The 26,311-nt window shown below is 42.4% G+C and overlaps 1 protein-coding gene across 2 annotated transcripts in view; it reads right to left on the bottom strand.

The window, feature by feature from the left end:
- TCERG1L (transcription elongation regulator 1 like) overlaps positions 1 to 25,266 on the bottom strand; it is a 176,018-nt gene extending 150,752 nt beyond the window's left edge. Inside the window, exons 1-3 of one of the 2 annotated variants that reach the window (XM_081863278.1) lie at positions 24,589 to 25,266; positions 21,667 to 21,813; positions 15,305 to 15,485 (exon numbers count right to left, since the gene is read on the bottom strand). In XM_081863278.1, coding sequence (XP_081719404.1) covers positions 15,305 to 15,485; positions 21,667 to 21,813; positions 24,589 to 24,894 — 634 coding nt within the window. In that variant the 5' untranslated portion in view covers positions 24,895 to 25,266. The remainder of the gene's footprint in view (positions 1 to 15,304; positions 15,486 to 21,666; positions 21,814 to 24,588) is intronic. The other variant, XM_081863277.1, reaches the window with a different exon arrangement.
- Positions 25,267 to 26,311: the final 1,045 nt, after the last annotated feature.

Here is a 26,311-nt window from a genome sequence, read left to right as displayed (position 1 = left end):
AGTTTACTATACAGTGGAAAGGAGCAGCCAAGCATACTAGGACTCAATTTCTTGACTTTAGGAAAGCCGACTTTATAAAACTTAGGGAAGTGCTGGGTGAGATCCCATGGACAGTAATATTAAAAGGAAAGAGAGTTCATGATGGCTGGGAGTTTGTTAAGAGGGAGATAGTAAAAGCACAACTTCAGGCAATACCAATGAGACGGAAACATGGAAGGTGCCTAAAGAAGCCAGGGTGGCTATCTAAAGAACTTTTAACTGAGTTAAGATTAAAAAAGGATGTGTACAAAAAATGGAAAAGGGGGGAAACCACCAAAGAGGAATTCAAACAAATAGCCAGCACGTGTAGACACAAAGTCAGAAAAGCTAAAGCACAGAATGAACTCAGGCTTGCTAGAGAGGTTAAAAGCAACAAAAAAGGCTTTTTGGGTATGTTCGTAGCAAAAGGAAGAACAAAGAAACAGTGGGGTCACTCAGAGGAGAAGATGGTGTAATGCAAACAGGGGACACAGAAAGGGCTGAACTCCTCAATGCCTTCTTTGCCTCAGTCTTCTCCGATAAAGAAAACAATGCCCGACCTGAAGAATTTGGAGCAAATGATTCAGCAGAGGAAACACAGCCCAGAATAACTAAGGAGATAGTACAAGAATACTTGGCTAGTTTAGATGTATTCAAGTCTCCAGGGCCAGATGAACTGCATCCAAGAGTATTAAAAGAACTGGCAGATGTGATCTCAGAACCACTGGCAGTCATCTTTGAGAATTCCTGGAGAACAGGCGAAGTCCCGGCAGACTGGAGGAGGGCAAATGTTGTCCCTATTTTCAAAAAGGGGAAAAGAGAGGACCCAAATAATTACCGCCCAGTCAGTCTGACATCAATACCAGGGAAGATTCTGGAGCAGATCATTAAGCAAACAGTCTGTGAGCACCTAGAAAGGAATGCTGTGATCACCAATAGTCAGCATGGATTTCTGAAAAATAAGTCATGTCAGACTAACCTGATCTCGTTTTTTGACAGAATTGCAACCCTGGTAGATGAAGGGAACACAGTGGATGTAGCCTACCTTGATTTCAGCAAGGCATTTGACAAGGTGCCCCCTGATATTCTTGTAAAGAAGCTGGTAAAATGCGGACTTGACTATGCTACCACTCAGTGGATTTGTAACTGGCTGACTGACCGAACCCAAAGGGTGCTCATCAATGGTTCCTCTTCATCCTGGAGAAGAGTGACTAGTGGGGTGCCACAGGGTTCTGTCTTGGGCCCGGTCTTATTCAACATCTTTATCAACGACTTGGATGATGGACTCAAGGGCATCCTGATCAAATTTGCAGATGACACCAAACTGGGAGGGGTGGCTAACACCCCAGAGGACAGGATCACACTTCAAAACGACCTTGACAGATTAGAGAACTGGGCCAAAACAAACAAGATGAATTTTAACAGGGAGAAATGTAAAGTATTGCACTTGGGCAAAAAAAATGAGAGGCACAAATACAAGATGGGTGACACCTGGCTTGAGAGCAGTACATGTGAAAAGGATCTAGGAGTCTTGGTTGACCACAAACTTGACATGAGCCAACAGTGTGACGCGGCAGCTAAAAAAGCCAATGCAATTCTGGGCTGCATCAATAGGAGTATTGCATCTAGATCAAGGGAAGTAATAGTGCCGCTGTATTCTGCTCTGGTCAGACCTCACCTGGAGTACTGTGTCCAGTTCTGGGCACCACAGTTCAAGAAGGACACAGACAAACTGGAACGTGTCCAGAGGAGGGCAACCAAAATGGTCAAAGGCCTGGAAACGATGCCTTATGAAGAACGGCTAAGGGAGCTGGGCATGTTTAGCCTGGAGAAGAGGAGGTTAAGGGGTGATATGATAGCCATGTTCAAATATATAAAAGGATGTCACATAGAGGAGGGAGAAAGGTTGTTTTCTGCTGCTCCAGAGAAGCGGACACGGAGCAATGGTTCCAAACTACAAGAAATAAGATTCCACCTAAACATTAGGAAGAACTTCCTGACAGTAAGAGCTGTTTGACAGTGGAATTTGCTGCCAAGGAGTGTGGTGGAGTCTCCTTCTTTGGAGGTCTTTAAGCAGAGGCTTGACAACCATATGTCAGGAGTGCTCTGATGGTGTTTCCTGCTTGGCAGGGGGTTGGACTCGATGGCCCTTGTGGTCTCTTCCAACTCTATGATTCTATGATTCTATGATTCTATGAATGTCCTCTATCAACTAAAGCATGTTGGGCTGCCCTGAGATACTGGCTCAAGATCTCAGTCTTTGGCCTAGGGAAGGGGTTACTTGCATACCTAAACATTGAGGAGTTTACCAGTTCATGAATGAACTGGCTGGGTCAATCTGAAGCCTACTATATCAAATATCTTCTGGACAACAAATCCAATGATATCACAGTGGCCGTGGCAAAGTTCCTTTCAGTAGTCATACGAATTAAAGATCAACATACCCATGACTAAACAAATAACGCTTTGGTCTTCTTTCCCTGGGGGGTTGTCTGTATGAATCTGTATTTTATTCTGAATCCATGTTAAGGGTCATTGGACAGAATAAAGATTATTATTATTATAGTTGTTGTTCTTAGAACTTCCCAACTTGGACAATGGACATAAAACTATATTATGTAAGTCACCATCTCTGGCTATTACTCTGTTGTCTTAAAACCCTACCAAGCTTATCTGGAGTGGTCTAGGAAGAAGCACTTGTGACAGAAAGTTAAGTAACTAATTTGGATGTTAGGTTCTTCTTTTATTAGGAAAGCAAAAGATTCTCAAGTTTCAGTGGATTATCCTGGTTTCTGTAATAGTGATGTTGCTGCTTTGGGCATGTGCACACTCACACACTCACTCACACACTACACAATTACAATAGCATAGAAGAAAGGACATTGTTCAGCAGGAGAGCGCACAATCCAATTGCAAAAGATCCCAAATTGTATTCCTGATGTGACATCTTCAGGTATGGCTTGGAAAGATTCCTGTCTGAAAATCTCAGCTGCTGCTTTGTGTTATAATACTGAGCTTGGTGGCCTGATGTTCTGAGTCAGTACAAGGCAGCTTCCTATGTTTCAGTGAAATATGGCCAGCACTTGAAATCAAAGACAGAATAAATGGAGTTTGTGAATCAAAGGCCTCAGGGGGAAAGGAGGAAGCCTGTCTAACCAAAGAGAAGCAGAAAGGCAGACATTTAGCAGAGAGTTTGTTCCTGTCCCCCCCCCCCCACAAATGACTCGGCAGCTCCCATGATTACTGATGGCTATGTGTTGATTATGTTCTTCTGTTTCATATTCCTCAGAAAACATGCCACTTGCTCAGAAAATTTGATGGATTGCAAAGATAGAGTGAGAGCTGCCAGTCCCGGCTAGATCTGTATCTGAAGTTAATGGTTGTTAGGATTATACATTTTTTTGTTTTGCTACAACAAGTCTGGCCGCATGTTTCTTAATTGTTGCTGCCGCTACTGCCGGCTTCTGCCATATGGATATTGATTGCTGTTGCTGTTTCCCTGTCAATTCAACTAGTTGTTGGCTGCCAACATGCTAGAAGGCTCTCAGAAATGTGAAAAACAAAATATTTGGGAAACTGATGAGCCTAAGAAACTTCAGTGAGTAATAAGAGAGAGAGATCTTTCGTTAGAAGCAACAACCACGCACCCCCACCTCTGCACTCTCTTTTAAAAGAACTTCCATTAACCTTGGGAGAACTCTACCAAGTACTTTTCTGGAGCAACGTTGGCAAATTCTCACTGTGTCAAGGATATGTTCTGATATGCACGTCGTGAATGATCACATGGGCAACCTTGTTGGTACTGTAATGCATTTGGGAGACTGCTTGAGGGAAACCTACAAAACAGAGCTCGGGGTAGGCAACATATGCAGAGCACTTGAACATTTCTGCGTTAAGCAGAAACTGTATAGCCCTGTTCAGGCATTCTTAAATTGTTTCTATGGAGGGGGTGCTAGGTTGTGTGTAGGACCCCCCAACCCCTCTACACTTGCCCTGCCCCTCTGAGCAGGAAGGTCCTGAAGGTGGATTTGTAGGTGTGTCACCTAAACATATAAAGCCATATACAGCTTAGGCCCAGGCTATCTGGTCTCCCATTTGAAGCTGCCTGGGCTCTGAAGCCTTCGAGGGAGGCCCTTCTTTCAGTTCCGCCAACCCCACAGGCATGCTTGGTGGGGACACGGGAGAGGGCCTCCTCCTAGAGAAGGAAGATTGGCTCCCACTTTCTTGTCCTGCTAGCAGAAGGCCTTTGGGAACTGACTGTTTTTTAAGGAAAGGGCTTTAATAGTACTGTGCTGTTTTTATTAGATGTATTTGAATAAATTTGTATTTATATAGTTTTAATTCTATTGAAAGTTTAATTCTTATTCTCTTTTAAGCTTTTTCTATTATGTCTGTGCTATTTTAATTTTTGTAAATTAAATACTTGAATCCTGTTTTAGGGAAAAGGTGAGGTTGTAATCATCATCATCAACATCACACGCTTACAAGCCTTCTTCAGACCTTCTCATTCAACATGTGAATGCAGTTGGTCACTTCCTTGAAGGGTACAATGTCGGAACAGAGCTTCAGTTGGTTATCAATCCAACCTTATACATGGGTGTAGCCAAGGAGAGCAGGGTGGGCAGCTGCCCCTCCATTCAATCAAAATCAATACAAATTGATTCAAATCTGAGGCTCTGCCCTCCCCCACAAAAGCCTGGCCCACCTAACAAAAATCCTGGCTATGCCCATGCCTTATAGAATAGATTTTAGTGGTGCCTTTCAGAAGCAGTTTGAATTGTGGAGGAGCCATTTGCCACCAACCCCTAATCCAGATGAGTCACTCACAACTAATTGGGGGAAGCAATGGGGAGCACTTTCACCTTTGTGAAGCCCTAAACACTCCACTGCCTTGACTGATAGTGGTGGCCCCAAACTCATGGTAAGCTCCCCCTTCCTTGCAGGTTAAAGATCTGTGGTAGAAGGAACAACCTGTAACCAGAGACAGAGTTCCAATGCAACTCTGACCCTGAATGGATGAATGAGCAAGGACATTATTCTTCCCAACAGCTTACTCCTCGGACATGGGAGACTACTGGAGAGATGACAGTGTGTGTGGAGCCTTGCTTGAGATATGCATTTATCCTAGGCTAGAGCCATGCAGTCTCAATCACCTCTTCATTGAATTGAACTGAAAAATGTGGCAAAGTGTTTGTGTGGAATGGTCCTTATTAATACAAAATTAAGAAATAATCAGTTTGTTTGTGTTTTTGGAAGAGAGAATAATTATTGATGCATTAGTTTCACTTCTGAAATAATGCCCAGTAATTCAGAATACCAAAATCTGGGGAGAAATTCAGATGAGGAAAATCTCATCCCTAATTCTGATTGTGCAGCACAAAACTGAGAACCACTCCACCCCTGGTTCATGAATTCTCAGAAACATCTCAACTTTAAAATGTTTGCAGTCTTAAATGTCAAAAGATTAATGTCTGTGGCTTAGAAGTTACCACTGGGATTGCTAACATAGTGCTCTCTAGTTGTTGTGGACTACAATTCCCATCAGATCCAGCCAGCATGGGTATTTGCCAGGGATGATGGGGGGTTGTAGTCTACAACATCTGAAACTTAGCTAACCATAAGCTGCAGAGTTTAAAAAGTACTATCATTTAAGTTGTTGTTATCCAACTCTCTGACATTTTGGCAACTTTAGTAATTCTTAAGCACTAAAATAGCACTAAAATATTTTTCATGAACACACACACACACACACACACACACACACTCTTACACTTTGGTCACCTAATGATTGTTTCTGAGCTACCACAATACAGCTGCTTCTGCCTTCAGTTTAGCAGTACTATAAAGGAATGTGCAGTGTCCATTGATCTTTCCAGAGCAGATACTTTTTTCTGATGAAAACAGATAGATTTTCTTTACAATGGCACACGTTGCTGTGGTCCTGCTGGCTGGGAAATGCTTTCAGTGCAATACTAGTGATAGAGATGTCACCTTTTCTTGTAGATACCAGAAGTGATCAAGAGCATGTTTATTTCTTCACAAGTACATAAATGCTACATGTTTTGATCTCAAAGTATTTGCATTCACCTCCATAGATTTCAAAAGCCAATTTGGAGGGTCCTATGCAGGCAAAACGTACAAGGATGTTAAAAGATGCAAAAACAGTTGGTGGTGACATCTCTCTGGGGGATTCAGCACATTCCTAATTCATTTAGCTGCTTCAGAATGAGTAGGTTTTGACAAGTAGAGTCTCATAGCTGGTTTCACAAACAGCTTGAGTCAACCAACATATACTTCCTGGGCTGGCTATCCTTTTTGTGAGCAGAAATGGAAGATGCATGCTCACTCACTTCTTCAACATATGAAAAGGATTGTCAACGTGTATGTGTGTTTGTGTGTACTGGCCATTCCACGCCAGGAAGGTTTCTTCAGAAGCAACACCTAATTGGGGACTACTTCCATGTATGCATGCTGTCTCTGTTTAGAGTGATCTCACTGAGGTAAATGGGAATGAATGAAATATGCAATAATGTCAGTTGCTTCCATGAAGCAAAATGGGCTTATAGGCATGCATGTTTGTTTCAGTGGGTCTCAGTATGTTCTGCTTTAAGAGTGAGCATGCCAGTTCAAATGATTTGTAGATTCTAATGTGGAGAATAAAGGAACCAAAGTGCAATGTCAACAATGGCGCAGGATCCCTATATATTTGTGTCGGGGGGGGGGGGAGAGATAGGTTTTGAGCTTTGCAGCCGTCACTATGCTCTCAATTCATAAGAAGCTAGAATACATCATGCCTAGAATTTGAGCCTTGAACTTTTACTAGCAGATACTTGGATTGAATGCAAAATCCAGGCAGACAATGGGGAATTGGAAAGACTTGGAGAAAGAAGTGAAATGTATCTGGAGGAAGATGCTTAGATCAGATTGTTTGCTCAGCCTTAGAAATGGGCAGACAGGAACAGGCACATCATTCAGAAGTGATCATGATTATTCATTGTCCTTTCAATATTGTACATAAAGGTCAAGGGGATTTTAAACACGTGATTCCCTTGGCCTGTACTGTGTGCACATTCTGATAAAGTGGTTTAATTATTTTAAGGTTCAGTATGAGAATGTCACATAACAATGGTGTTTGCTGAAAGCTAGACCTTTGCATTAAGAAAAAAATATTTATAGAACCATGAATTTAAAAGCATCCTTCATGCTAAGGTTGCAAACAGTGACTCGCTTGTCACCTGTGTTTAAAAAGAGCAATATTGCTCCCTGGGTTCGGAGCCAGCAAAATGGTTATTCTCTCTGGCTACACACGATTATAATCTTATGAATGATACCACCCAAATAGGATGTAGATCTTTGCATCTCTGCTCACTTGTTTCCTGGCAAAGCTACATTAGGATGCACTAAATTAGAAACTTATAAAATGGCAATCAGCAGTGTGTCACTTTGAACACAATATTGTAATCCTGAGACATGCAAAGTAATAATCAATTAAAAATTCACAAATCCATAAATGCAAGCTTGTAAAGTCTTTTATAATACTAAAGGGACTCACAAAATATAAACATTCCTTCAGTTTTTAACCATATTGATTTTTATTACCTGTTTGTATTATGTTGGAAATCATAGTGTTACCAGATATATATTAATTTACCACATGCTGTATTCCAACCATGCCAAAGTGCTGTGACTTTAAATCCAGGGAACTGTAGCTACAGTTCCAGGAACCCTTAATAAACTACAATCCCCAGGATTATTGGGGAGGCAGGGAGCCATGTGCAATGTATGGTGTAAATGTGACCTCTATCTCACAGGGAGTCTTTATGAGTACTACATACTTTGCCCTCTAATGTGTGGAGGACCATAGGGATGTACCACACACACAAACATACACACTATATATATATTGATCTCTATCTCTCTGTCTGCCCAAGTGCATCTCTCTCAGTCATTTCATGGGGTGAAGCAAGCATCCGCAGCCAACTTCACATTGCCAGCATGCCACAAGCAAGTACACAGGATGGCCCACCGGATAGTGGGGGAGAGAGTACTCCCACCTTCCTTCCTTCCACATCCTTTAAACCCAGTTTGATTGCAAGGGCACAGAGCCTTCCAGCTCTAGCAACTGATCTGCCACATCAAGAAATAAGATAAAAACAGAGAATTGTCAACCTGGTGCTCATAGGCTCATGTACTGGGTTACCAATCATATACACAGGAGAAACACTGATTCATATTCATAAAAAGCTCAGTAAATCCATGGCACAGAATTCCTAGGCACAAATATCAATGAAGTAATAATAATGAGTGCCTCTGAGCTTATGAAGAGTTTATTTCTCTCACCAATGAGCAACTGTAGCCTGCGCACACTCTGAGAATTAAGACATTCTTAAGGACTATAAAATATCTGAGCAGCAGGTCTTTCTGGCCCCTGAGCATTCCTCTGTGTTCTTTGGCTAAATATTTAATCCCGACTTCAGGCTTGGTCTTTGGTTTGTACTCCTGCCTTTACCATGGGCTTTGACCTCTGGACCACTTCTCAGTTCCAATTCCTGCTTGTTATCAGACTCGACTCCAGATTCCAGACTCCTCACTTGCCTTCAACAGCTGCTTAACAGCCCAGGGATGCATACAAACATGGACCCATTGAAAAATTACTGCAAGACAGCAAATGTTGCTGTGACTGCCTGGTACACATAACTGCATCAAGATGCTTAATTAGAAGGTGCCATTCCTGAGATCAAGAGCTTCAACTGGGGGGACTGGAGCTGAAAGGACAGTGTTGGCAGAAATTTGCACGAATAGGCCTTGCCAGTTCAGGTGGTTCATGCAGCCTGCAAATCATATGGGCTGATGTTGCATATCCCTGAAGCTGACTGAACACACAGAGGACTGAATACACAGTTTCATGCTCCTAGAGACCATGAAGTTCTTATTCTAGGTGCACAGTGAAACACTAAAGCTACTGGCACTTATAACATTATGGTTCACTTCCTTTTGCCCAATGACATAAACTATGAAAATCTAAAGCATCTAGATAGTGTCTACCAAACTTTGCAAGGCTCACATTTCATTTGACCATTCCAAACATATTTGGAGATTAGTCTTGTACCCCCATTCTCCATGGCTCATGTGACAACAGGGTTGAGGGACTAGATCCAGCTAATGGCCTGGATTCCTATCTCCTTCCACTTTCAGCCAATATTGACAGGTGGGTGAGGCTGCCCACCTTGCAGTCATCTTACGCCACAAAGATATCAGGTGGTTAGTTTACCTTTGCCTGCACGGTTTTTGAAGTGCCAAAAATCAGCTGATTGTTGTCTTTGCAAACACCGATGCCTGCAGAGGCACAGAACCTGAGAATGAAGGGCGGTAGTCAGCTAAGTGTTACTCAGAGCAGACATATGGGACTTAATAGGCCTAACTCGGTCACGTTCATTGATTTCAAAGGAAAACGTAGTTGAATACCATTCTCTGTTTTGATAGGGAGTCACATCTTTACCTGCCCCACACCTGGCATCATATATAACATAAGATGTGGGGCAGGTGGATGTGGATGGGCCAAAACAGTCTCACAAGCCAAATGGGGAGATATAGGAAGCTCAATTAGATCTTCAGGCCAAAGATTTCCATAGCTGTTACAAAGTGTGAAAACACTGTGGCAGTCTGTTAGCTTAACTAGTACCAAACGATATTTAAAGATGTATTTACTGTTTGCAGCATTTATATATGCCAACACATATATGCATGTTTGTCATATATGTGGGTGTGCATGCCTGTGTTTCAATGAATACCTTGCCTTTTGATCAAAAGATCTCCCAGGCACAAGAATCCACTGAATACCAAGTCTGGCTACTGCTCCATTTTGCTCAGTACTGCCTACACTGACTCCCTAGGGTTTCAAAAATAAGTCATTCCTAGTCTTAACTGGAAAAGCCAGGAACTAAACCTAGGACATTTTGCAAGCAAAACATGTGCTACTTCTGCAGGGAATGGGGGAGGAAGCTGGCTCCTTTTAGCTGCTCAAGCTGTGGCTGACAATGGAGTCCAGGCTATCAAAAACCTATAGGTGCTATAGATATCATTATTCTCAGCGCACAAATAGGGAAATAGTTGATAGAATGACCTGCTGCACCTGCTCTCTGGCCATTAAAATACACTGGCTCTGCACCAGTCAGTATATCATAATAATACAGTGCATGGACCCCAAATCCCACAGAAACTATGCAGAGGTTGCAATCAGGCTACTGAACAAGCCTATAACTTCAATCCATTCCTTTAAAATTATTCCAGCTTCCCTTGAGCTTTCCAATTTCCCTTGACTTTCTGCCATGTTACTACTTACTCCCGAGAACTGCAGAAAGCATAATAAATGTGTATGGCTTTTAGGGAAGAAAAGAAATATGCTAACTAATGTTGCACATCTTGAAATATTAAGTTCAATGAAGTAGCTTTCCTTGGAAATCAAAGCTACTTCACAGTAATCAAAAGGCTATGTGTAACTTGGCTGAAGGTCAAGCTGACCTTGACAAATGAAGCAGTATCTAATGAATGGTTGATTATGTACACCTGCTTTTTAGGTGGCACATCAGATAAAATAAGAACATTGCTAACTTATCATTAAATGACTTGAGTCCTTTGACCCTTCACAAACTGAAGCAGACAAAATTATTTTTGCCTTGCAGTCTATCCTCTGTTTAAACAACAAATATTGACCAGAGTTGGGGAAGAACAAGGAAATAACCTATAATTCCTAGGTGATAAAATAATGTGTCATTTTTTCTATCTTTGGGTCAACAAAAAGATTATGCAGGTTTCTGAAATCTGATTTTATCTGCCATAGTATATTGACCCATTGCTCTTTCCTACAGGAAAAAAATCAGCTTCCAGGTATTTGCAATTGCCAAATCAGACATCTGAGCTTTGCCAGCCTTCAATATTTCATAATGAATGAGCAATCTGTTTTTATTTATTCAGCTGTCACTCCACTTGGGAGAGAGGGAATGCTAATAATTATGGACAGTGGAATTCCTTATGTGAATATTCTGTTTCTCACCATAAATCCATATATATGTTCAGTCATGACAATCACATTAAAACTGTTCTAAAAGAAATTACATTCCTTCACACACATTATTCGACAAATAAGTATCTCATCAATGCAATCTTCCCAGCACAACTTCCACAGAAGAACAATTGAAAAGAATTTTAGTATCAACAGTTCTTTGTGTACTGGATTGTTTTATGCTTCAGTATTCCAAGCAAGCTATGCAAACCAGAGTTTAGTAATCTACCTCCTTTTGGTCACTGCATAACAGCATCCCACAACCTAGTGTGCTTCATGTGTTTTGGACTACATTTCCCATCAGGCCCAGCCAGCAGAACCAGTGCACAGTTGTGATGGGACTCGTAGTCCATCAACATCTAGAGGGCACCAGGTTGGTGGAAATCTTCTGTACAGCATTACTATCATCAAGTTATCATTCACAAAAAAGGACCACTAACAAATACCCTCTGAGATATAGGAGCACAGTCTTCATGGGCCTCTACGCCTCACCCATCTGTTCCCACAGTTGTCTTTTACAGAACTCCACCTTTCCCACAGGACTGATCTTTAATGGAATAAGTTTAGCTGGTAGACTTGCAAAAGTAACAGAGCAACAGGAGTTTGATAGCATAAAACAACAGTAGCACAGTGTCCAGTTTGTGTAATCTCCAACACATGATCAGGAAAGCTTCTGGGATCTCTTTCCTGTAAACTTTAAATTGACTTTAACACAGGTCTCTCAAAACCACTTGCATCAGATGAAGCAGACTGTAGTCCATTATTATGACATTCATTTCTTTATATTTTATTTTATTGCTGCAACAAACTAATATGGCTGCCACTGGAAATCAAATTAACTCCAACATAGCATACTAGCATGATCATTTAATGAAACAGAAGCTCCCTGAACTAAAGCTGCTACACAGAAGGTAAATCAGCTGAAAAGAGTGAAATCTGCTGCTGCACCAAAGCATTAAAAGTTAGCAGAATCCTGAAGGAAGGGATTACTGTAGTTTCCTATTGGAAATTTTGCTTTTCTACTCCCAATCAGATATTTCACTTGCCTTCCGTCTCCCCATTTGCCTTCCATGGGAACATAAGAAGAGCCTGCCTATCTAGTCCAGCATCATGTTCTCCACTGTGGCCAGCCAGATGCCTATGGGAAACTTGCAAGCTAGATTCAAGTACATGAGCATTTTCCCCTCCTGTGGTTTCCAGCAACTAGTATTCCAGTAGTTCATGTGAACTACTTATGTCAGCTTCATCAGCAAAAGGAGCTTGTCCTCTAAGGCATCTTCCATCTTTCTGAAAGGTTACAATATAGTCCCCAAATAAGTGGACTGCCAGTTACATGAATAGAGTTCACCAACAAACTAGCTAGTACCAAAATAATGGCCTATCCTAAGGAGCTACGTTTTCCACATTATACCCCCTTTTAAAAAAGATTATAATGTGAAAAACTCACAGTAAGTCAATTGCTCTTTTTCTTCCAATGAAAAGAAAGATCAAAATGCAACAATAGATTTCAGTTTCGTGTTCTTGTAATATCTGACCATTAGCTGGAATGACTCCTAATAATGGATCCTTGCTGGGATGTAGACCACAACTCTCTTTCTCATCCAGATGTAGATAAATACACAGCCCTGTTATTTTGTCCAGCCGCAGAGTATTTTATGGTTTTGTATAATTTTCAGTGGAAGGCACAATAGCGGATCAATAGTGAAGAGCAGCAAGAAGATAAGACAGCTTTGTGTAAAACATCTGAAAAGCCATTGAAGTTCAAGAATTATCTAACTTGTCCAACATGTATCAATGCAAAATAAAAATCTAAGCTAATTGGAATAAATAAGTCTTGCTAGCTGGCAAGGAATCACATTTTTCCGCCAACAAAGAAACTCTGTGCTGTATGAGAAAATTATCTCTTCTCATTGTGTAGCACTATTCTGGGAAAATACAAGAAAGAAGAAAATTGCATTAAAGCAATACTGTTTTCCATTAAGAAGAAAAGCTGTAAAAATAAGACAGGGCAATTACCATCTGGTTATTGTTTGAAATACATTTTTTTATCTAAGCAAATGGAGGAAGGACCAGTACAATCTTTAAAAATTCAAGTGGTTCACTATGCATTGCATTCTCTAATTATCATTATTCAGAGGCTTAAAAAAAAAATCAGAATTGCTGCCAATTAGTATGCTTTTGGGGGAATCCATAAAATACAAGTCCAGATTTATCCTTTGGAAGATATATCTTCTGGCCCTTTCTAGGCATATACTGAAAAACAGCAAACAAATCAACCAATTTCAGCTTGCTTAGCTGTGTACCGTACCTGAGATATGCAAATTTATGGAATTGATTTCATGCATATTGTGGTATGTAAGTTGGTTTTAATGAACTGATGGATCAATTAACCATCCATGTTAATAACCATCTACATGGGATAATTTGAGTGCTAAAAATACACATTTGAAATTAATATTCTACAGAAAGTTGGCTCAGCTTCTTAAAAAGCTAATTTTCTTGTTTGACAGCAAACTAAGCTATTCCGGCGGGCTCTTGCTGAGTTGGGCATGTGGTAAAACAGCCACATGAAGGTTAGATTAACTCAACACATGTGCCCCCCGCCCCCCTGAGCAGACTATTGGAATGCCATGACCCATCTCAGCATGCTGAGGCAAACATGTGTGGTGGTGTCCAGAACCTATGTATACGAGAGACTTCCACTGCCGCCTCACCTCTGATAAAGTGGTGGTGTGCAGGGAAGTTTCTGTTAGCAGACCTTGCGCCTTGGGTGAATTAGATTGGAATAATTACTTGGCTCTTTCAATACATCAGGTTATAGTGTCCCATCAAAGTACACTGTGTTGAAGACAGCAACTTTGTACTAGGATCCAGAATTTTGTAGCTTTTGCAGGATTTGCTGTAACCTATCAACAAGCCTGCTACAGTTTGGCTATTTTGCAGTTTGGTGCATTTTTCAGGCAGAAGTAAGGCATAAACCTTACAGCCCCAAAACTCTGAGACAGCATACTCAGGGTTTCTTTCAATGTCATTTTTTAAAGGGTGTAGTGTCTATTGCTTTCTCTTCTGTAGGTGGTTGGCTGCCTTCAGGCTTCACCCCAGAACTTCCTTGAGACAGCAGCATCAATCAGCATGCTCATTGACATTTCCATTAGCGAGTGATGCTTTCTCTCAGTGATGCCATTTTGAGAGGGCATATACAGAGCAGTGGTTTGATGCTGTATGTCATTCTTCTTGAGAAACTGCTTGATATTATGACCAGTAAATTCACCACTTTTGTCCGTGCGAAGCACTTGCACTTTTCTCTGGAATTTTTTGCTGGTGAATGTTACATAATCCTTCAGTTTTTCAAATAATTCCGCTTCACTCTTAAGAAAGTAGGCCATGGAGAAACTTCCACAGAGATCAAGAACATACAACTTGTTGAGTATGGGAATGAGCTTCAACTTGTCCCTTGGCTGGACACACTTGAGAAAGCCTTGGTCCTTCCCTTCAGCAGTGATGCTGTTCCCATCAGCAAAGTAAATCTGGTTGTTTGGATTGAGTGATGCAATGAAGGACTTGGCATTTGACATGTGACTGCTTGTGCCAGAAACAACATACCAGTGATGAGGCATTCTGTTGTGAATAGCTTTGAGGCTTGTGTCCCAGATTTCTGTAGAAGCATCACTTGCATCCTTTGCTTAGGGATTGAATCTCTTTTGAGCTTGCTTGCGCTGCTCAGACTTCCACTTGTGGCAGTATTTCCTTAGATGTCCCATTTTCCCACAGTGAAAACATTTTCTTTGGTCTTTTTGCTTTCCGGTAGCCTTAAGAGATTGACCTTGACAAGGGTCTGTGCTACATTCACCATCAAGACATTCATTTCTCCTATGATGCTCCTCAATGAGTTTGGAAAAGACATAACTTGATGTCAAATCAGCTTCTGGTTTGGTTTCCAGGGCGTTTATCAGCAGAGCAAATGACTGGGCTAAACTGCATAACACGATAGCCACTATGTAGTCACCCTTCATGTCCTCCCTGATTTATCTCAATTGCTGAATAATCTCTAGGATGGCATTCAAGTGAGTCTGCATATATCTGCATCCTGCTTCAACCAAAATGAATACAGCCTCCTCAAAAGAAACAGCTTTGAATTCAAAGTAGAACATTGCTGCAAATTGCACAGATCAACAGGAAGGAAAACATAGAGCTCAAGAACATAGTTATTTATTTTTAACTAACCTGGAATAGGCTGGGGTGTTAACACCACTGCAGGAAGAGGCCTAGGGGCAGTAGCTGGCCTAGATAAAGCCACAGCTACTTGATTTGTCATAACAAGAGGTTTATCATGTCCCTGGTAGATTCGTAGCTCCTCAGGATGTATCCATGATGAATCCAGAGCAAATGCATTGTTTAAATAAATCTGCCCAGAAGAGGAGAAAGAAAAAGAGAAAAACATTGCTCATGATATAATTCAATTGACTGCTATGGCTTCTTTAACATTCATTGGAACTCTCCATTATCAGATTAACCTTGGCTTTCTGAAAAGCTTCTAATTATTTGAATTCTCTGTATCCACCCAAGCGATCGGATGTCAAACCTTTGTAAACAGCACTGCCAGAACAAATATATAGCTTAAAATTTTGGAATAGAAAATAATTGTACCGGCAGAGGAATGGAAAATAAAGCTGAGATATTGTTTGCAGTGGGTGCAGTTGTGCCATTCACTATTCACTGATAAATCCACTGATCAATGAATAAGACTTGAGTGAGAGAATGAAAGGCAACCAGTTAACATCATCAGACTGCATTGCTTCCTTCAAGTAAAAAGAAAACTCCCGTTTCATCTACATCTTTTATGAGTACTTATAATAAAAAATAATGGATTTGATGCAAAATAACTTCATCACAATTTAGCCCTGTAAGAAACAGAGAGAGAGAGAGAGAGAGAGCGCGCAATCCCAATGCCCAGATCCACTCACTAGAGAGGGTTAGGATATGGCAGAGGTTCCTCTCCACTCATGGAGAGGTGGGGAGGCTACACCCACAAAAATATCCATAGCCATAGATTTACCACTGGAGGTGCTTCTATCCATGGCAGTTGGCATTAGGCCTTGGAACAAACCTTTTAATGCAGTGAGAAGCTGGGACAGATTGCAGCGTGTACCCAAAGACCCTTCATTCTCTGGAGAGCCTCAAGATTTGGCTCCCCATGCACTCAAGAACCAAGGTAAATAATTTTGTTTTACTGCAACCAATAGGGGGATTTTTTAATTTTTTTAAAAAAAAGATACATATATGAACAAATATAAGGTAAGTCCATCCCACTGCCTTCTACCTTGCCTGCTGCAAGCTGGTAGAACTTTGGAAACTGCAGATAATCCACCACTTCACATCCACCCCACTTAACAACTGTCACTCAAGTTCCATTGGTTTCAGTGGGCTAAAGCATATATAACTTCCTCTGGCTTGAACCATCTCTATCTCTATCTTGTTACAGGTAGGTAGTTGTGTTGGTCTGCCGTAGTCGAAACAAACCAGAAGCACCTTAGAGACCAACTAAGTTAGTTATTGGTATGAGCTCATACCAATAACTAACTTAGTTGGTCTCTAAGGTCTCTATCTCTATCTCTATATATCTATATATCTGCTTCCCAGTTAATCAGGGATACCTTTTAGTGGAGCAATGGTGTTTTAAACAATTCAGCTGATTAATTGTGGCAGGCATGGTACTTACCTTTTTTAATGCAAGATAGTATTCAAGCCACATAAGCTTCAAACCTGCTCCATTAAAATTGGAAGTTTCGTATTTATTTCATTAGGAGAAATACTATACCCAATGTGAATGCATTTCCACTTTTGATACTATTGATTCATATATAAATGACAGAGCCCTAAAAGACTATCCAAATTACATGTCTTTGAGGAGACTCTGGGATTCTGTTTATCAAATGACAAAATTTGTGGCCACAAAAAAATTGCTTTGTGTTTGTTATATAACATGGAAGTCTGACATTCAAAAAAGAAAATCATTTTTAAAAACAACAACAACAACAAACCCACTTGGCATGCCCAAGTCCTTTTGACCCTGGCCATGATGCATAAATCATATGATATCAAATGATGCATGTATATCACTTCCTCCATAACATTCTTTCCTAAAAACAGGGTTGTGCATATATCTGAATCTTGGTACAGACACACAACAAATAAAATCATTATTAATTTTCTTAATATATCTTGGTAAACCGAAGAGTTAATCCAAATGTGCAGGCAGACTCATGGCACTAATTTCCTAAAACTTTGCTATGCGTAGAATGTACACAGTGGATTGCTTCCTTGAAAGCATTCCCTACACCATGGAAAGGTAATATCATTAAACTGGTAGGCAAGAAGCCTTCTCCTCAAATGAGAGCTTTCCATAAGCTTTGAAACGGGGATTTTTCAAAATAATTCCCCAGAGGCATTCCATGATGTCTGGTGTGACCACTTTGCAAATACATATGGATTGATTCAAACAGCTTAACGAGACTGGGATCTTTTATCAATATCTGAAATGCCATTAATGCTATTGGGTTTTGTTGGAAAAATCTATGTCAAACAATTCCGTTTGTTTGTTTGGTTGGTTGGTTGGTTGGTTGGCTCCAATTTACTTTCTGCTGAAACTGACACTGTTCCAGATTCTTAAAGTTCAGGTTCCAATAAAAGCTCAGGAACTGGTTCAGTTCACAAATATGAAGCTCACAGTAATGGTGATTTGCACAGTGAGGTGGAGCAAGCCCATTAATCTAAGACAGTTGCAACCAAGTATCAGTAACCAGGGAAGTTTTATGATACCTTCAAGTTGACATACTGCATCCCTTCCAGTCGGGATTCAGGCCTCATCATGGGACTGAAACTGCCTTGGTCGCACTGGTCGATGATCTCTAGTGGGCTAGGGACAAAGGTGAGAGCTGTTTCCTAGTTCTGCTGAATCTCTCAGTGGCATTTGATACCATCGACCATAACATCCTTCTGGACCGTCTAGAGAGGCTGGGAGCTGGGGGCACTGTCATAAGGTGGTTCCGCTCCTTCCTCCTGGGCTGTGTTCAGAAAGTGGTGGTGGGGGTGAGTGTTCAGACCCCTGCGGGGTGTTCAGACACTTGTGGGGTGCCTCAGGGTTCTGTCCTCTCCCCCATGCTTTTCAACATCTACGTGCAGCCTCTGGGAGAGATCATCAGGGGGTTTGGGTTGGGTATTCATCAATATGCAGATGATACCCAGCTCTACCTCTCTTTCAAATCAGAACAAGTAAAGGTGGTGAAGGTCCTGTGTGAGTGCCTGGAGGCAGTTGGAGGATGGATGGCGGCTAACAGATTGAGGTTGAATCCTGACAAGACAGAAGTACTGTTTTTAGGGGACAGGAGACGGGCAGGTGTGGAGGACTCCCTGGTCCTGAATGGGGTAACTGTGTCCCTGAAAGACCAGGTGCACAGCCTGGGAGTCATTTTGGACTTACAGCTGTCCATGGAGGCACAGGTCAATTCTGTGTCCAGCTGTTTACCAGCTCCTTCTGGTACGCAGGCTGAGACCCTATCTGCCCGCGGACTGTCTCGCTAGAGTGGTGCATGCTTTAGTTATCTCTTGCTTGGATTACTGCAATGCACTCTATGTAGGGCTACCTTTGAAGGTGACCCTGAAACTACAACTAATTCAGAATGCAACAGCTAGACTGGTGACTGGGAGTGGCCGCCAAGATCACATAACACTGGTCTTGAAAGATCTACATTGGCTCCCAGTACGTTTCTGAGCACAATTCAAAGTGTTGGTGCTGACCTTTAAAGCCCTAAACGGCCTCAGTCCAGTATACCTGAAGGAGCATCTCCACCCCCATCATTCTGCCCGGACACTGAGGTCCAGCACCGAAGGCTTTCTGGTGGTTCCCTCACTGCAAGAAGCCAAGTTACAGGGAACCAGGCAGAGGGCCTTCTCGGTAGTGGCACCCGTCCTGTGGAACGCCCTCCCACCAGATGTCAAAGAGAAGAACAACTACCAGACTTTTAGAAGACATCTGAAGGCAGCCCTGTTTAGGGAAGCTTTTAATGTTTGATGCATTACTGTATTTTAATATTTTGTTGGAAGCCGCCCAGAGTGGCTGGGGAAAACCCAGCCAGATTTGGGGGGGTTATAAATTATTATTATTATTATTATTATTATTATTATTATTATTATTATTATTATTACTGATCTTTTTGTGTGTGGAATCAAACTTGAAAAATCTTCTTATATCCTTGCATTTTTTATTATATTCATTAATTGCCCCATAATTTAGTTATCTGGGTAATGCACATAAATTGTTCCTTACCATGATGGAAATGGAATGTGAGGCTGAACCTTACGTTTTATTCTTATGAACCGACCTGGACACTGCAATCATCATTGGAGGCCCTTCTTTGTATGCCTCCTCCACAAGATGTCCAGAGGGTGGCAACTTGAGAGCTGGCCTTTTCTGTAGTGGTTCTCAGCTTGTAGAATGCTCTCCCCAGAGAGGCTAACCTGCTGTCTTTGTTATGTATCTTTAGGCATCAGGCAAAAACATTAATCTTCTGCCAGGCCTTTGGCTAATTAAACAATCTATGACCATCTAAACTGTGCATGTGGGAGGAGGTATTGTTTTTGTTTGTTGCTTTGTTATATATTTTTGAGTTTTTATATTGTAAACCACCCTGTAATACTTTGATAAAAGGTGGTATAGAAATTTAATAAATAAAATAAAATCACAAATACCTCTCTCACACAGTCTGTCTAACATCAGCACACATCACGAGGCTGGGATTCCCCTATCAATATTTTGATCAAACATACACTGCCTGTCCACTTTCTTACATCTTCTAATCTTTTGGAGTCTGCTATCATTTGGCCTTGGTCCCATTCACCTAGCAGTACTTAAAATCTTCCTTTTCTACATAGGGTAATGATCCTGACTTATGTAGATTAACTACCTGGCATAAAGGATGCTCAAAATATTGTTAGGCCCCTGCAAAACAAGCACACCTCAGAGTGGAATATCATTTCCAGTGAGTCCCTCCCCACCCACCCACATTGTGCTCCCCATTACTGCATTAAGGGCTCCTCAATGTATGGACTGAGAGCTTCTTCAGGTTTCCTGGACCAGGAAGAAGCTGCTCACTTCCCTCTGATTCTAAAGTCACCAGGCTAGCAGACTTCTGCACCCGGGGACACTCCAGTCACAGCCACTGCAAATAAATTCTTTTTGTATCTAGGTTAGAAAGACTAGGTTTCAAATCAAATCAGCAACAGCTTAGAATCTTTAGTCCCAGTCTGGCTCAACACTGGGTGGCACTGTGGTTTAAACCACAGAGCCTAGGATTTTCCAATCAGAAGGTCAGCGGTTCGAATCCCCGCGACGGGGTGAGCTCCCGTTGCTCGGTCCCAGCTCCTGCCAACCTAGCAGTTCGAAAGCACGTCAAAGTGCAAGTAGATAAATAGGTACCGCTCCGGCGGGAAGGTAAACGGCGTTTCCGTGCGCTGCTCTGGTTCGCCAGAAGCAGCTTAGTCATGCTGGCCACATGACCTGGAAGCTGTACACCGGCTCCCTTGGCCAATAAAGTGAGATGAGCGCCGCAACCCCAGAGTCGGTCACAACTGAACCTAATGGTCAGGGGTCCCTTTATCTTTACCTTTACCTGGCTCAACACTGGAACATGGGGGAGGCAATGAACACAATGGTACCCTATCCTCTCTTTTTTCCTGCAACAGGATGCTTTTCATCAGTGGCTTCTGTCTGAAGCTTGAAGAATACCTCCAGTCCAACCGCTGCTGATGGTCTCTAGACCCAGCTCTCTTGAAGTGGGTGGGGTGCAGAAGCCAGGATGCACTCCAAAATGTATAAAATAAAACTAACATCAGGGAGGGTTTATGTGCTTATTCTGCTGCTGGTGAGCCAGTGAGTGAACCACATCAAGTGTCTTCATTTACATGCATGCATACATATGCATATGTTTTATTTGTATACCACCTTTCCAAAGTTCAAACAGTGCTCAAGGTGGCTTGCAGCATGAAAAAAGATACATAACTACAGCATAGCTAAAGTTCCCATAAACAATAAATGAAACATTAAAGATACACAACCAAACTGAACCATTTCCACATAAGGCCTTATTATGAACAGGTAACCTGGCTCTGTTGGGTCATCACAAACTAAGTCAAACTCAGAGTACATCAACTGAAATCAACAGACTTACTACTTGTCCACTGTTTTCAATGGCTCTAACGCTAAGTATGACCAACAATGGCAATTGCCAAATTCATTTTATTTCAGGAGTCTTCCAGTTGAGGTTCATCAGAAACTTTTAAATAATGACTCAGGTTCTGGTCAGGTTTGTGGTTCAGGGAGGAAAATATAGTTTTGGGTTGAGATTCAGGATGGTTAGAAACAGCATTATTAATTCACTGTTATTCATATATTTAATTGCAAAATTTGTAAGCCAATTTGGAAGTTTAATACTGAGATCAATATTTTAAATGAATGAATTGTACAGTAATGTAATTCTACCTCCAAAATCTCAATCCCTGTTAAGTGAAGAAGAAGAATTTTAACATACCTTGCAATTTGGAAGCCTTTTTTCTACCCAACTTTTCCCAGAATGGTGTGGAGCAGCAGTTGTGTATACTTGAGGAAAAAGAGGGACAAACTCCACACTTGAAGAAGGTGAAAATCCAATCACTGGAGAATGGGCTCCAAACATCCACTAAAATAAAGTTTTTAAAAGGTAAGAATACACTCTAACATATTAGTCCATACAGCTTTTGTTTGTTAATTATTCATGTTTTCATTTCTATTTCATATGTACTTTTGAGCACACATTATATGATTCTTATGTATCCTTTTGCTTCCTCCAAAACATAAAAAATTCACTGGGGTGGGGAAACAATTCAAAATTTACTGAGTTCAGCTATAAATTACTACTACTAAGGGCTTATGCAGCAACTCAGAACTACAATACCATGGTGAAGAGTGACTGTAATCCTAGTACACATCTAATATTAAATATGGTAAGGGAAAAGAATTAGTGGAGACCAGCTAGAATCTGACTAAAGCTATGTAGATATGAGTATGTCTGCCTATGATTTCAGGAAACCTATCTCAATGGAGTACTACATTTCACCCTGAATTCTGTTTTAGATGCAATCTAGCAGGAATCCTACTCATAGATGAGTCATCCCAATTCACTCCTCAAGCAGACCTCTCTTCCATAGTCTATTTCCTCCCCATTCTGTGCTGCACAACACCTTTGCTTGATGCTGCAGTACATCTGATGGTATTGGCTGTTGTGAATATAGCCATGACAAACCACAGCACGGCACTGGTGTGGTGTCCTGAGACAGTTCTCAGTGCTAGAATGATGCTACAAGTCATGTCCCTGCCCAGGTACAGCAGTGGTTGTTTCACATCCTAAACTTCAGTTTTTATAAGCAGCGGCTCATATGACAAGACTGTTGGACATCAAGCAAATGTTTTAAAACCATAGCCAGGTGGATGACAAACAGCATAATTTAACTGTTATGCTAAAAGAAAATCTCACTAAAATTAGTGATCGTTCAGCTTTTACACAGGCAATAGCAAATCAAAGGCAACTACAGGGCCTTTGGTATATCCAAATTAGAGGAATGTTATTGCTTTCAATCCAATTCCATGGTTCTCCAAGTTCATAAATTTTCATTCGGTCCTGGAGTGTGTCTTTCACTCACCACTATGCTCTGTTCCTACATACAACCATCAAGTGCCAGTACAGATTTCTAGCTTAGACATTTTATTAGGAAACTGGAATTTATCCAAAGAATTTGGAGTTCAAACATCTAAGTGAAACAGCATCAAATTTATGTCAGAGGCATTAAACACCACACATAACTAATTCCATAATTAACATAGTCAATGAAATCTAATGCATGTATTAAAAAATACTTAAGGCTAATCTCTAAGCTGATCATCCACCACTACTTTCAAATGTGCCTTACAATCCACACACGTGTGTGTGTGTGTGTGTGTGTGTGTATAACCAGCAGTGATGAGATGAGATTTATTGCTTGAATTAATATGTGATCAAGAACAGCTAATGCCTGCCATATAACATCAAAGAACATCAGAGCAGATGACACCGAATGCAATTGCTTATGTTAGCATTTTCTTTATATGTCCAGCTGATGCTGTCACAGTAAACTCAAAGTGATGGTGAGAGGGTTAGTCCTAAAGAGCAGATTCATGTGCAGCCACCCACTTTCTTCTTTTATTAAAATAAATATTTTGCAGATTTCTAAACATGAAGGGAAACACAAGTTCTTAGACATTTAATACCTCTAGTGGTAGCATCCTGGCATAGCAAGGGGGGGTTGCAACACATCCTCTCTTAAATCAGTCCTGTTCTACACCTTGGGAAAGCCTTCTGAAGCAGGCACAAATATTGTAAAAACAGCGTAGTGCATTGAATGAATACACCAGCTGGTCCAATACGCTGGTATTTTTAAAAGAGTGTGATAACTTTGGTTTAAGATGGTTAGGAAACATTGCTTGCAATATTAGAATAACCTTTCTGTAGTTTTTATTTAGATGAGCTTTATACAATGATCCAGACTGTATGGAAGATGATTTGTAAGGGAAAAGAAATGCTCAAATCCAGCCTTCAAATCACTGCCCAGTTTGTGACTAGGATGCATCTGCAATAGGCTCATGTAACTCCATTCTTTTTATCGAGTTTTCCATGGTAAACAATTCTACATTCTGAATGACAGCTGTAAAATACACAGCCCTGTTATTTATGGATTTATTAGGGTATCAACAGGAATGAGTATTAAGGGAGTAGCAGGGCATAGACCTTATGGCAGTGTCCTTCCAGTGCAATTGTGAGAGCGACATTACTAACAAAAAAACAACGAGCAAAGAATGAGCCCTAAATGTCAGAGGACTGCAGTCTTGTAAGGAAGGCACACTATTTTGGGTGTTATTTTTTTTTATAAACGTATGAAGCTCAGAAATGTGCAGTCCGTGTGGTTTGAGAGTGAAAAGGAACGAGCTCAGCATTAGCAATAGCTTCGTATTAATAGTTAATGTGGTCTCTCTCCCTCTCTTTCCCTCTCGTCTTGTCTTTAAAGTCTGGTGGAGACACAGTGCGGTTCAACAGCAAGGCAGACACACGTCTGCAACAGCGAGGAAATTTACGGGCGAACTTCAGCACCACGGCGCGTCGGACAGCGACAGAAGTTGCTTCCCACCTCTTTCACTACCAGCTTACGCGTTTCCCAAGGCTCATAACGAGTTTCCCAATGTCCCCTTTCGCATTCTCCTGGGCGCTTTTGAACCCACCACGGAAAAGAACCGGCGCAATGGGAGTGAGGAAAAGCGAAGTGCGCTTCCAACAGGACCCTCTGTCAAAGCAACCAGAAAAAGAAGCACGAATAAAGAAGGCGGGGGGAGGGAGGCAGATGGTGGTGAAGGGAGACAGGCAAAGAGCCAAAGGTTCCTTCCTTACCTGCCCGTTCAGAAAGGGAAGCTGATGAACCGCGGAATGATGCTCCGGTGCCATCAAAGGCAGGAAAGGATCGCAGGGAAGTTGCCAGCCCGAAACCCCCTGGATCAGCGGCGCAGGCGGCGGCGGAGGAGGCGGCGGCGGTGGCGAAGAGAGCAGCAGAGGAGGGGGCACCACCCCAGCGGCGCCCCCGACCCGAAAGAGCCCCGCCGCGCTCGGGACCATCCAAATCCAGGGAGGCGCTGGGGGCTCCGCATTCCCGGGCCACAGGAGAGGCTGCTGCCGCTTGGCTCTCGGCACCGGGAGCATTCTACATCTTACAGTACGATTCCACCGGCGAAGGCGAGCGGCAGCGGCAGCGGGATCCCGGCTGGGGGTTCAGATCCGCGGCGCCTGGGGCAGGGGGGCGAGGGATGCCCATCAGTGCCCCGGCTCTGGATGGAGGCTGAGAGCAGCGGCAGCGGTCGCAGCAGCAGCGCCTCAGTCCTGAGCCAGTTGGGGCTCCACTTCGTTCTGTGGCGCTGCCGGGAGCTCCGCCCCTTCGCAGCCCCTCCCGCCTGACCACGCCCCCCGCGCCGGCTGTTCTAGCTGCTGCTGCTGCTGAGGTTGCAGGGAGCCCGGGACAAGGAAGAGGAGGAGGCAGAGCCGCACGCAGCCCTTGCTGCAATTGACTGGACGGCGCGGGTGCCCTCCAACTTCTCTCCTCTAGCATACCAGACGGGGCGCGCCGCAGAGAAAAGAGGAGTGCGATGGGCGAGGGGAGATAAGATCAAAGAGACGCGGGGGTGGGGAGCGGCGAAGGGAGGGGGGAATCCAAGAGCAAAGGATGGAGGACTACTCGGGGGAAGATGGAAGCAACGCGAAGATGGGAGGCGGGAGAGAGAGAGGGATGAAGCCAGAGAAAGAAGAGCCAAGAGAGTAAGAGAAAGAGAGGGCCAGAAGGGATCTGAGCTCGAGGAAGAACTGACCAGGATTTTGAGGGGCCTCTGAGCACATGCAGAGTGCATTTCCCCTCTCTGCTACCTCTAGCCCTCACACACTTCCGGGAGTTAAGGAAGGGCTTCCCAGGAGATTCAGACTTTGGCATTTCTTGCTTTTAAGAAGTATTGCGCTTTTCAAAGGGGGTCTTGCGGGAGCGGGAGAGGAGGAATGATGAAAAGGGAAGGGGGGGGAGAGGTGAGAATGGCAAAGAGTAGCTGTGGAGGGTGAGAAGGAGGAGATGTGAGAAAGGGAGGGAAGTTCAAATGGGAAGAAAAGAGAGGGTCGGAATTTGGAGTTTGGAGGAGGTTGTAGTTGCATATGCCATACATTTCCTTGTGGTGAAAATGAACAGATTCCTCTTCAGGTGTTGCCCTAGAAGTATGAAACCCTTTGTTGCTGCTCCTTAAAATCCAACACTGACTTTGGATTTCAGTGCTAATTACATCCAGCCCAATATTGTCCGCACCTAGAATGCAGAATCTATGTGCGCGTACACACCAGGAGGGGTTGGACTCCAAGTCTGATCATCACCAATCAGCATGGCCAGGAATTATGGGAGCGACACTTAGAGGAATGCACGTTCACCATGTCTGGTCTACACTAGACAGACAGTGGCATTACAGGGTAGCAGATAGGGGAGCTTTCTATCCTTACCTGGGACTGAACCTTTGGTATGCAAAGCATGTGCTCTACCACTGAGCTGTGGCCCTACTGGTGCTTCACATATGGTATCACACATGCTGTT

This window comes from Podarcis erhardii, assembly GCF_964252035.2.
Source record: "Podarcis erhardii genome assembly, chromosome: 5".
Taxonomy (NCBI): domain Eukaryota; kingdom Metazoa; phylum Chordata; class Lepidosauria; order Squamata; family Lacertidae; genus Podarcis; species Podarcis erhardii.
Note: the sequence above shows the minus strand (reverse complement) of the source record. Positions and strands in the feature narration are given on the sequence as shown.